Source organism: Acipenser ruthenus, chromosome 58, assembly GCF_902713425.1.
Source record: "Acipenser ruthenus chromosome 58, fAciRut3.2 maternal haplotype, whole genome shotgun sequence".
Taxonomy (NCBI): domain Eukaryota; kingdom Metazoa; phylum Chordata; class Actinopteri; order Acipenseriformes; family Acipenseridae; genus Acipenser; species Acipenser ruthenus.
This window is the reverse complement of record NC_081246.1, coordinates 589,695-603,437: the sequence shown is the minus strand read 5'-3', so window position 1 is coordinate 603,437 and position 13,743 is coordinate 589,695. Positions and strand designations below refer to the sequence as shown.

The 13,743-nt window shown below is 39.1% G+C and overlaps 1 protein-coding gene across 1 annotated transcript in view; it reads left to right on the top strand.

The window, feature by feature from the left end:
- LOC131724994 (zinc finger protein 271-like) overlaps positions 1-12,770 on the top strand; it is a 39,009-nt gene extending 26,239 nt beyond the window's left edge. The window contains exon 2 of the mRNA XM_059018230.1: positions 8,829-12,770. Coding sequence (XP_058874213.1) covers positions 8,924-9,835 — 912 coding nt within the window. The 5' untranslated portion in view covers positions 8,829-8,923 and the 3' untranslated portion in view covers positions 9,836-12,770. The remainder of the gene's footprint in view (positions 1-8,828) is intronic.
- The last annotated feature ends 973 nt before the right edge of the window (positions 12,771-13,743 follow it).

Below are 13,743 nucleotides of genomic sequence, written 5' to 3'. Positions count from 1 at the left end.
TATTTTTATATTTAAATCAATGTTGATTGCATGCATTCAGATGAAAAATTATATTTATTTGGGGGGGGGGGGGGGGCTTAAAATGGTTGATGATTGCACTGTGGAAGCCTGACACACATGAAGTCTGGCAACAGGGAGAGAGCTTCTGAAGATAGGTTAGGATGGAGGAGGATGTGTTTCATTGCCTTGCTGTCTGAACTGATATAAGTTACAAATAGAAACAATCCCAGTGGTGTATATACAGTTATGGGTAATGGAGATTCTCCAGGTGTACATGTTTGCCAGTCCATGTTGGAGCCTGGCAGGTTCCATATGCGTGCTTCTGTTTGTCTCGTTGCTCTACAGTAATACATGAATGATAAGTTAGGCTACAGCGGTTTATTTGTTCTTTTTAAACTCCTTTCCATTTCACACCTGCTGCGTTCTGCTGTACCACACTTGATTTAGTCTCTTTGCTCATGTTTGCTTCGCATTCGTGTTGTTTTCTGGGCACATTTCTGGAACATTAGATGAGTGCAAAAGGTTGACTGAATTAGTTTACATAAAATAAAATGCTAATATTTAAGAAATTGTCTGTTTTTTTTCATTAAAGCACCGTTTTCATGCAATTTTTTATTGTAATCAACACTTGTACTGCATTCAATATCAATATAAGTGTGACAGGTTTGTGTTGACGTCAGACCCGGAAGAGAATAGACACAGACAGACAGACAGATGCACGCAGAAAGAACTGGGGTATGAAAGCGCTGCGGCGTGTTTTAATGATAAATAAACAAAAGGTTTTAACAAAACAAAACACTCAAAATAAACGGCACGATGGCCAAATCAGACAAAGACAAAATCAAACACAGACCTGCAACAAGTATCGCGCTGAACTATTTCAGCACAAGTAGCAACTGTTTGCTTTAGTTTTTGATTCTCAGCTCCGTCTCGTCCCAGTTCTTTCTCCCTGAACACTCTTTCCTAGATCAGACAAAGCTGCTGGTTTTTATATTGATGTGGCCGTCCTCAAACTGGCAATCAGTCAGCCAGTGTGAAGACAGCCACATTCTACAGGAGTATTTTCTAGTAGGGAAGGTTTTTAACTCCTTCCTTGTCAAACAATCCATCAATAAATAATAACTACTCACAATAAGTAACACATTTGTATATGTTTATAAGGGTGATTACCTCTGCTTTATTTATTTATCTGTAACTTGGAAGTGCAAAATGAATTTAGTGTCTGCAACATATTGTATTTTGAAATACAGAATAATGTTATCCCATTGATAATGTTCTACCTGCTGCATGTTATAATTATGCTTAAAGCACGTCTGTGTTTTGAAGTTAGGGGTACCTTATTTAAAACTGACATAGCCTTTGCTTTGGCATTCTTTGAACACCAGGTGCTATCAATTATCATGTAAATGAGGAGGCTGTGTGGTCCAGTGGTTAAAGAAAAGGGCTTGTAACTGGGGTTCAAATCCCACCTCAGCCACTGGCTCATTGTGTGACCCTGAGCAAGTCACTTAACCTCCTTGTGCTCCGTCTTTCGGGTGAGACGTAGTTGTAAGTGACTCTGCAGCTGATGCATAGTTCACACACCCTAGTCTCTGTAAGTCGCCTTGGATAAAGGTGTCTGCTAAATAGACTACTACTACTATGACTACTACTACGACTACTACTACTACTACTACTAATAATAATAATAATAAATAAATATAAATGATTTTGTGTCACTGTTACCTTGTAACACAGTCAATTATTGGGGTGCCAGGTAGAGTCAGAATAGACTGCATTACCAACACCATCTAAACTCTGTATAGAGTCAGCCAAGGTATGTGGGGACAAACAAACAGCAGAGTGATATACTGCCCAGTAATGTTTAATTCCAATACCAATTCTGAAGTAGACGGCTCAATGATTAATGCTCCCCCCAAATCAAATAGAAAACAAAACCATAATAATAAATCCAAGAAAACAAACAGACATCAAGTAGGTCTGGGCTGCTAATTAGGGCAATTAACCAGCAGCAATTAAGCAATCAAGGTAAACAATGCAGTATTATAAACACCGTGGTTGTGCATGTAACATGTACCGTTTCATACAATTCAACTATTTACACGTTCGAAACCTGGGTGAAAGGAAGATTTCTCTTTCTGCAGAATAGAGTTAAGATTCTTCCCCATCAATCAACACCCCTGCCGATGAGATCAGATCTAGCCCCAAAATAAGAGCAAAAGTCAGCTTGTTTCTAGATCATACAGTGCGGTATTGTTTGTATTTACATGCTGTGTGTGTGACAGGTGGACCAGTTTAACACTGCAGCCTGTAAGGTTTGTGGATTAAGGTAACCATGCAATTAACTACTTTGTTACAGTATAAGGATTATTATTTATTTCTTAGCAGTTACCCTCATCCAACTAGACCATTATCCAAGGCAACTTACAATTGTTACAAGATATCACATTATTTTTACATACAATTCCCCATTTATACAGTTCAGTTTTTACTGGAGCAATCTAGGTAAAGTACCTTGCTCAAGGGTACAGCAGCAGTGTCCCCCACCTGGGATTGAACCCACGACCCTCCAGTCAAGAGTCGAGCCCTAACCACTACTCCACACTGCTGCGCTCACACATAAGTGGTTTCTTATCAGCAATGCTAGTGCAGAGCACGAGAGTGAGCGAGAGAAACCACATGACTGAAAATAATAATAATAATAATAATAATAATAATAATAATAATAATAATAATAATAATGTGACCATATGGTTCCGTGTTCACCGAGACAGTTCAGGCTTTTCAACTCGCAACCCAATGCATTCTGGTAAGCGCAGCCCTGCTTCCCTTAAAAGGTAAGAATGGTACCTGAGACAGGTAAAAACGGACCAGAATGCACTGGGTTGCGAGTTGAAAAGCCTAAACTACCCCCAAACTGTCCAGATGAACACGGAGCCATATGGTTACCTTATTAATAAATCAAACTAAATACAACGACCCGCACACTCGCAGCAGCTTTGGAATACAAAGCTCATTGAGCTCACGCAGCACAAAACAGAGAGACGAAACTGGCGCCATTTCGGATTCACAGCATGACATTGCACTGGAAAACACAACACAGGAGGATCCCACATGGCGATCTCCGGGATCCAGTTTCATAACCTCCCTCTTCTCAACGCGATCCCGCCCCCTTGGGAAGCCAGCCAATCAATCTCGCAAGATGGGATCTAAGAGAGTTTCTGCAGCCAATAATACGCGACGATTCGAACCAGGCACGCCTACTACTAGTGACGCAATCGTTTCGTTGCAGGAAATTGAAACGTTTGCTTTGTTTGTGTTGTGGAGAGAGGCGAGTGCAGCTGCTGTTGATTTTACAGCATTTTAACCACTTGCTGTTTAAAGTATTGCTTTGGGTTAAAATGTTTCCTAATGTTTTGTGTTCGTTTATTACCTGCGTTGAGTTCTGAAACAGAGTCAATTTTCTGTGTTATTTAAGAACTCAGACAGAGTCGAGCGTGAAACTTACTCCTTGCAAAAGTCAGACGAGTCTCTTGTTTGTTTGTTTTCATTCTTTATCACACTAGAAGTGCTGATTTTATATTAATGGGAATTCCCCAGTAAATAAATATTAAATTAAAGTCAAAGTGGATTCTGCTACTCGAGTCTCAAGCTAACAGTCAGTGAAGATGGTCGTCAGCGTCTCCGTGTCGTTCTTTCAAGACGAGCTCGCCTCTACCATCGAGCACGCAGTGAAAGCGGCTGTAGACACCGTCTTGTGCCAAATCACAAAAGTTGTCGGCGGCAAATTCACTGAATTCCGAATGGAAATGGCTGGAAAGGAGAAAGAGAATGAAAGTCTGAAGCTGAGATTGGAAATATCAGAGAGCGAGTTGAAAGCAGTGCGGGAATGCATGAACGCTGCAGATGCAGACATTAAACAACCTCTCAGAAACATGAACCCCGACTGCAATGAACAAGACTTTCAGAGGAACGAGAACCAGGGGTCATTTCAAGGTAAGATTGATCTTCTTGATGGTATTGTTTGGTCATTCCAACTCTTTAAATAACTTTTTAGTCAATTTTAAAATGTTCTCTTAAGACACGTTTAAAGCGCTTATTATGAGTCCTGTTAATAACTCAACTCCACTGTCCTAATAGGACACCAATCTAATTAAAGTCTGTAAGAAAGCACTGGTTATGTTTGTATATCTCACCTAGACTAATTAAGATCGAAATGGGTATTCTACGAATTGTAAGGAAGTACTAGTCTATATTGGTAAAACTTGACCAGTCTCATTAGGAGACTTCAATGGCTGTCCTTCTGGTATAGTGATATTTTGTAAAGAGTAAACTGTGGCTAGTAAAATAAACAAACATATAGTCCCATTGAAACTTTAACAAACCGTATTACAGAGGGCTAGGATAATGATTTGTGACTGTTGATATCAATGTACAACAGCAGCTTGGGGTTTCATGTTTGGTTAGAATGCTTGCCTGCAAATATATTTTTAGATATATGGTTGATTTTTAAGTCTGGGCGACTTTGTCATATATTTGTGGGTTTCTAATGCTGATGGACACAACACTGTGAGCTGAGCCTAAAAATAATTGGATATAAATAACTGGGGCAGCAGTGTGGAGTAGTGGTTAGGGCTCTGGACTCTTGACCGGAGGGTCGTGGGTTCAATCCCTGGTGGGTGACACTGCTGCTGTACCCTTGAGCAAGGTACTTTACCTAGATTGCTCCAGTAAAAACCCAACTGTATAAATGGGGAATTGTATGTAAAAATAATGTGATATCTTGTAACAATTGTAAGTCGCCCTGGATAAGGGCGTCAGCTAAGAAATAAATAATAATAATAAAAATAATAATAATATACCAAATTGGGAGAAAATAATGAAATAATCGTGTTAATTGAATCTACACGCCTGCGTGTTCTGTGTCTGCCTCATCATTATCCAGTGATGGCCCACACATGTAACACATCACCCTGTTACAAGGTGTGGTACTTAAGTTAAAGCATACAAAACCAAACTCCTTGGGGGGGGGGCTAATTAAGATCTATAGAGTCCTGTTCTAACTGTCAGTTGGCGAACTGCTTGCTGACAAAATCCAAACAATAAAGTTGCAAAAACACAGATTGAAGTTCACTGATTCAGTAATACAGTCTCTTTGTCAGGACTCGCCTCTAAATAGGTCCTCACCCTCGCACAGCCACACAGGCTTGTTTACTCAGGACTTTTATACCGACCATCTCACAGTAAATCACACACAGCTGTCTCAGGTTAGCTGATCACTTAAACTATCAGCTCTGTACCTGTTTAAGGCATTCTGGGAAATTGTGCATTTTCAAAGACTTTAAAAATGGTATGACTGCGTTTTTCCCCAACCATTTTATCACAGCATTTAAGCCCCGGTGTGCAGACCTTGAGGTTTTCAACCAGGGGTACTTCTAAGGGTCATAGGTGATACGCAGGATGACTCGGAAATGCAAAAATGAAAATAATTCTTTAATTGATTTTTTAAATTGAATTATACATTATCACTAAAACACTGTGCATAAATATTTCAATTTTATTTAGCATTCAAAGGTCACAGGCTGACTATTTCAAGTGTATCATCCACCTACACACAAGCGTGATTTGATCGTGTGGATTTCTTCTCTGATTAGGCGTGGCTGCATTTTAGTGACAGAAATAGTGGCTGGTGGAATTTGTTTTCAGAGTACATATAGATTAAAAATGGATACATTTCTTACTTGCAAAAGAAAAATGAAGGAAGAAAACACAAGAGTACAGAAAGTGCAAAGCGACAGGAAGTTATAGAGTCCCTTTGGATCATTTTTATGTTATCTTTATTAAAAAAAAAAGTTTATCATTGTTATTATATTTTCATCTTTATTGATGTTGTAAACATTTTAAATGGCACACATGCTGAGATGGGAAGTACATGGTAAAAAGAAACATTTACAGTGGATTATTTATAATAACTTTGCTGAATCCAAAGGCTTCTTATTAAAAGTGTTAAGAATTACTGTTTTGATATCCAATCCTTAACCAGCAGCTTGTCAGTTCCGAACTGTTGTATATTAAATAATTAAATATGTTATATATTAAATAAATGGGGGGAAAAAATTGTAACGTGTTAATCAGATTATTCTGCCTTTAGTTCTGTTGCAGCTGTGGTACCATTAAGTAGAGTGACAATTATAAAGGGGTTCTTGAGCTGAAACCTCCAGACAAAACCACTGACTTAAACTGTCAGCTCTTTACCTGTTGTTGAGGCATTCTGGGATGTGAAGTCTTTCCACAGGCATTTAAATGATAGGACTGCATTTTTCTTCCATCCATTTTATTACAGTGTTTAAGTCCCAAACATGTAGCTTATATCGCACACCGACTTTTATAAAATTACCAGTATTTCCATTTTTGGGTGCTACCTCTGGGATCAGACTCCCACATATCCCAATGTTGATCACGATTGATGCGAGTAGAGGTGCAAAACCATAATAACAGATCGTAGATCAAATTTCTATTCTTTATTATTTATTATTTTCAAAGAACAAAGTTAAAAACACAGTGTTGTTTCAACCAAATGGATTTCATCATTCAGCCATGGGGAACAGACTTTGAGTTATGTGGAGCCCAATATACTTCCCCTCTATATACACCCCAGGGAATTATGCACAGGAAAAATACAAAATTATGCACAGGAAAAATACAAAATTATGCAACATTAAATCCTTTGTATTATTTGTTTACAAATTGATTACATATAACACTATTTTAACCTTCTTTAAAAATATGTACAGGTATTTTGTATTTATATAGCACACAGCACATTTGTATCACAGAATCAACTGCTTTATCATTCCTTGAACAAAAAAAGTGACCCATCAGGTGTAAATTTTAAAACTAAATGCAGTTGTTAAATAAGGAAAATAAGGACTTTTAAGCAAAATTACCCTGCTGTGAATTAGATGCTCACAAGTGCAAAAAAAAAACTATTAAATAAAAGTACTGTGCAATGTAACAAAAAAATATGTGCGGTTATATTGGGTACTTCTCATACTACCATAGCACAGCAGGTAAAGATTAAATAAAGCATCAAAGACTAATCAAAATGATGTTATGTTGACGTGAAGTCTTTTTACATTGCAAGATTGAAGTAACGGAAAACCGGCTCTTTTAGTTTGTCGTCCGAAAGAGAACGCCTTCGATCAGAGAGAACAAGGTTGTACAGCGAGTTGCTGCGCTCAGCATCAGCTGTGTTTGTTACAGCATGCATGTATCTAAAAGCTAATGTTTTTATATTCGGGAGTCGGTCGGATGTTGCTGATCAAAACATGGCGATGTCAGTTCCCCCTGACTGTTCAGTGCGATGGATCGCGTTGAGCTCCACTTACCCGGTATACAAAGCAAACTCCTCTTGTGGAATGTCACTGAAGCCAGGAATTGAAGCGTAATCCTCATTGACATGAGACATTACAGGAACTCTTCTGGGGTTGAAAATCCGTACGCATTTCAAGAACTTAATTGCGGGCTGCCCACTCACTCTCAGTATCACTGATGGACCATTTAACGGTTTTAAGGGTTATTATGAGGCAATGCTTAATCATACGTTTTATGCGTAAAATTACGCGGGCGTGTAATTGCGTGATTCCCCGTGGTCTATCTATAGCTTTTCCATATACTTCACAACACCAGTTATACACCGCCTAGTGGAGGCATTGAGGCATTGATCACCCCTCTACCACAAATAATTTAGTAGCAATGTTGGATCCAGCCTCATTCCAGCTCTGGCTATATCCATTTAAAAATAAATAACTAAAAAATAAAAAAAAACACCAGAATGACCCAATGACATCTCTCAATATAATTCTTACAAGGGGCTGGCTTTGAAGAGGAGCCTGGCTGGTAAGTAAGAATTACAATTTTGTACAATTTCTTTCACACAGATCCCACAGGGAGCCATGCTGTCCCTAAATCTGAAGCACAGGAGGGGCCAAGGATAGAAGCAGTTTACACACAAGAGGAGTCCTTTGATCGGGGGTGGTGTGCAAGTCTAAAGCAGGTTACAGAGCTGACATGTGTTAAAGATGAAGAGGTCCCTCGACTGGAATGTGTTCCTATTAAAGAGGAATTCATAGAACAGGAATGTGTCCCCATCGCAGAGGAAGTTCCTACTGAAAATAATGTCTGTACATTTGAGGAGAACAACCAGCTGGGATCCAGCCTGTGTGATGATTGTCCACCTGAACGTGAACTGGGATTTAGAGGTAATTATACTTTAGTCATGCTAGCTCAATTTAACCTAACCACTAAATCAGTGGCTTCCAAGTTGCAACATAACTGTTCTTGCTACTGTGGCATCTGCTAGATGTGCACCCACTAATATTCCACTTCCAAATGTTTTTAGATCTTTGCCTTTCCCTGGTTCTGGTAGACTGTTTGCAGTTGTGCTGCTCCCACGGCTTTATCGTAGAAACATTTCAATACAGCACTTGCATATAAACCTGATCTTATACTATTATTATTCAAAGCGATATTAAGTGTGGTGGAAATCAGTGACTGGTACATGTGAGTGATATTAACCGGAGTGTGTTAATAATCAAAGGGATATTCTCAGGCACTCATTGATACCCATTATATTCTGCCTGGCACATTTCAATGTGGTGGTAATAAAAGGAGGCTACCATTAACAGGAGTGATTAAGGGGATTTTGACTCTATTCTCTAAATATGCAGTTCACTCTAGGAGTTGTTCATGATTATGAGGGGAAGCCCTGCATAAGAATGAATGTGTAAGAATGCTGTACAGTAACCTTGGTCTCTTTCTATCTTTAGCTTCCACAGTAGATGAAGGAGAACACGACTCCACTTCATCACCCCACAGCAAAAATTCTTCCAGCGGCAAACTGCAGAGCAGGAAAGACAGAGAGATGACCCAAGAAGAACACATAAAGAAATTGAGAACTTGCTCAGTTAAAATTCATTATTTACAAGACAGACCACCACTTACTCTGCATAATACAGAGACTGCACATTCTGTGTGTGTGAACAACTCTGAAACCCGGGGCAACTTGAAGACCTTGCCTTTTTCTGCTAAAGCTGGGAAGAGTTCCCGTCAATTAGGCTCTCCTAAAACTCCCAAGGGAAGTCACACAGAAGAGACTTCATTTCCCTGTGCTGATTGTGGGAAGAGATTCAATTGTTTATCACATCTGAAAACACACCAGCGTGTTCACACAGGAGAGAAACCTCATCACTGCACTCAGTGTGGGAAGAGATTCACACAGTTAGGACATCTTCAATCACACCAGCGCATTCACACAGGAGAGAAACCTTATAACTGCAATTACTGTGAGAAGAGCTTCAGTGAATTAGGAAGTCTTAAAAAACACCAACGAATTCACACAGGAGAGAAGCCATATCACTGTTATGACTGTGAGAAAAGTTTCACTCAGTTACAACATTTAAAAGCACACCAACGAATTCACACTGGAGAGAAACCCTACCACTGTAATGAATGTGAGAAGAGTTTCAGTCTGTTAGAAAATTTAAAAAAACACCAACGAATTCACACAGGAGAGAAACCATACCACTGTAATGAATGCGAGAAGAGTTTCAGTCAGTTACAAAATCTTAAAAAACACCAACGAATTCACACAGGAGAGAAGCCATATCACTGTAATGACTGTGAGAAGAGTTTCAATCAGTTACAACATTTAAAAACACACAAGCTGATTCACACAGGAGAGAAACCACACCACTGTAATGAATGTGAGAAGAGTTTCAGTCAGTTACAAAATCTCAAAAAACACCAACGAATTCACGCAGCAGTGAAACCCTGAATGCTGGGAAAGGTTTAATCTGGTGGAACACATTAAAAACCAGAACACATTAGCAAGACAAAAAACCCTGTCACTGAAGAGATTAATGTGATTAATATATATATATAATATGTGTAATGCATTTAAAGTTAAAAATCCTTTAACAAACAAGCCTCTCTTATAAAAAAAAAAAACACATTCCTTCACAAAGACACCACAGAAGTGTTTATTGCACAGTCTGCGTTTACACTTTGAAACAGACAAGAGGATAACATCCCGGTCAGACATCAGAGCTTAAAAACCAACGCAGTGTGAGATACTGTTTCACACCCTCGCTGGTAAGAGAGAGAGGCATGCTGAGATGTTTAACTCGTGGGAGGTGTTGCTTTCAGATATCCCACTGACTGAGACTGCAATCATTAATTCAGCAATAAACATCTATTGATGGGGACCGTGCCAGGACTTGCATGTCTTTGTTTCATATGATTGTCTGTCACGTGTCCTCCCATCTGCTGGTAATAAAAGCCATGCACCTTCCACAGAGGAGGGTGAATCTTGGGGTTCCAGACGCATACAAAACACAGCATGGCAAAACATTACCAATAGAAACAAAATGAATAGACTTGAATAAAATGTATTTAAACAAATACAATTACACACTGGAGCATACCAGTACTTTACATAAAAGTTTATGGAACCCAAACCAAAAAGAAAAAACAATATCGTAGGTACACGATAGAGAGTTAGGGGTGTAGTGTTTTGGATTGTCAAGCAGAAACTAGTGTAGCTCTTGCTGTAGCTTTGCCGTTTTGGGGATAGCCATGGGATCAACTCATCTTCCTCACCGAAGCCCTGCCTGGATCAGATGACCGCGAGTGTTTAGTTGTCTTGCTGATTGAAGAGAAAGAGATGCATAATTAAGAAATTAATATATACATTATACATCATTGCAAAAAACTACGTTAACACAGTAGTTTGGGTTGATTTCATCACCACAAAAGCAAGGAAATGTGGCGTTAGGGTTTTTAACCCTACATAGTAAATCAAGCAAAATAGCAAAACACTGCTGATGGTTTGTATTTACATAGTTTTTTAAATCTGTGATGCAGGTAAACAAAAAAAATGAAGTGTCTCTTAAGGTGGGTTCACACTAGACAACATAAGTGACTTCATGTGATGCAGTAGCCCTTTATTTCAGTTTAAACAGGTTTTAACAGACTAGACAAAATTATGCGTATAACCCCGCCCCCCGCGACGAGCATTCCGCTGAACAGTTTCCAAATGTTGGCAAGTATGAATGAGCAATATGTTAAATCCTTGCTCTCCCTTCGTGCGGCTGACACATCTGAAGATCACTATCTTATACAAAGATAAGAACGCTTCTATGTCTGTTTTTACTGTCATGATGGTCGTGTATGTGTTGAGTTGGGGGGGATACGTCTATTATATGATACTGGTTTTTTTTTTGTTTATGACTCCTCTCATCTGTATGATGCATGAGAGGAGTCACACACCTCGGAGACGAGTGTCCAGTGAACAGTTTCCAAATGTTGGCAAGTATGTGTTTTGTATTTTAGTTGTTTTCACAGACTAGTAAAATTGGATGCTCTGCTGCGCTTCTGAAAATATTGTCAAACAACACTTATCAAGCCATTAAAATGTACATTGTTAAAACTGCAAATACATCAACAAAAACAAAACACGCATCAAAGCCATTTGATATGCATTCTGGGAGCTGTAGTTCAAACTGGAGAGCGTGTCTATGTGATTGCATTGTTTCAAGGATCCCTGGAACTACAGATTCCACAGTGGCCTGACGACCCTTGAGCAACTTTGCTGACCCAATCAGCAAACAGTTTGTGTAACAAGGGGCGGGATTCCATGCGGAGAGGATTTCAAAAAGTCCCGGATGCTAGCCTGCAACAACAATAATGAGAAGAAAGGAAAACAAATAAAATTGCAGGTAACAGGCAAGAATAAAGCTGGTACAGACGAGTAGGAAAGGTGGACAAAACAGGCAAGTATACAGATAGTACAGGTAAGCTGGTAAATGGAAAACAGAAGGCCAACAAGTAACACAAAGGAGAAATGGGTGGAGTGTCCGGTGAGCCTCAAATAAACCCACACGACACTGAAAAAGGAAAATTAAATGATCACAGATGGTAACAATAAAACAACAGTTTGGATGACAATGGATGGTTCCTGAAAGTTAGGTCAGCAGAGCAGCGATGGAACTGAAAACCAGTGGATATTTGAATGTGCCAATGGGGACAGAGGATGAACATAGGGTGGTTGCAAGGAACTGTGGGAAATGAAGTTTTCACCTGGCCAGGCTACTGACCTAAGGGACAGGTGGGTGAGACTTACACCTACATTATGTACTATGGGAATTGCTAAAAACTTACCAAGAAAATGTTATAGATGTGACATTTAGTTTTATAAACACAATTTTGAATCACTGTAAAGTAGTTTACATTATCCAAAGACAATGTAATATTAGTAACGTGGTATTACATACTCAAAATGTGACATATTAACACATGTGTAACTAAAACATGTATCCTACCATTGATACCTACAATGTACAGAAATCAGACTACTGAAAATAGTTTTTTTAACAGTAATTTTAAATGGCTGTAAAGAAAAGGCAGAAATTGAACAAAAATAATAGAACATGCATAAACATATACACCCTTTTAGTGGAAGATATATTTTGATCTACTTTCTTTCATGACCATAGTCACTTTATCATGGAATTGTCCTAAAGCAGAATATGGGGATGATTTGTTCAGTGAGTTGCACACTACAATTTAAGACAGTGTCCCTTTGTGTGTCCCCTAGATGTGACCTGAAATAAAACACTTAAAACAAAATTCATTATTTGAATTAAAACTCCAAAAGGGGCATTTTCAAGATATGCACCTTTGGCATTCATTCTCAGGTTAGTGAGGAAAATCAGTTTTTCGATTTCCATTGATAAACTGTATATTGGGAGGTTTTATCTCGCAGTCAGTGCCTATCAACAACAAAACTATGTTTGAGGTATGAATTTCAGAATTGACCAAAGCTTAGCATTGACTTGAAGGAGATGGAGACGTTGGGGGTCATTTCCGTTCAGGGCTAGTTTTATTATAAATGCAGATGCAACCCAGACTGGCTTATGACCAGTTCTGCAAACTCAGTTCAGTTCTAGAAAAGCAATTTTCAACAGGACGATTTGAAGTCGTAAGCCTGCGACTCTGCATAGTAAATCGGCATTTGAATGACCTCAGCAAGTAAAACACGCCCACTCGCCGAGGGATGCGCTGGAGAAGTTTGAAACACAAACAATGGCTCAGACGGGTTGTTCTAATAAAAGAGAACTTCAGAGGAAGAGACACACTCATTGCAAAGCAGAAAAAAAGAAGGCATGACAAACAATAGTTAATAAAGTTAATGCTGTGACAAAGGCTTCAAAAAACACTGCAGACATCACAAAAGGGTATGTTAAAGCCTGTGCTAAAGACAAATGATCAAACAAAAAAAATAACTATGAGGGGCACTGGAGGGGGGGGCCTCCCACACACACTGAAGAACGGGGGTCTGTAATTATTAATCCACTTCTGATCGGGGAAGTCGGTGGCCATGATAGTTTGGGACTCAATGAAGTGGAGTCTAATGTTCCTCAGCCAGTAACATTTGCAGGTTACATTAGCACTTCAGCCGAAACCCAGCTGGCAGTGTTGCTTGCAGGGGACATAGGAAAAACGATATTTACTTGCCCTCTTAACCAAAGTAGCCATTACCAGGCTGATGCAGTTATACATTGAAGACTAGCAGATACCAATATTGCTGCAACGATTATTCAAATTCAGCAATTAAATCGTGAATTTTGCCATCAATCGATGAATACTTTGATCATCGATTCATCTACCCCCCGTCCCTCATCG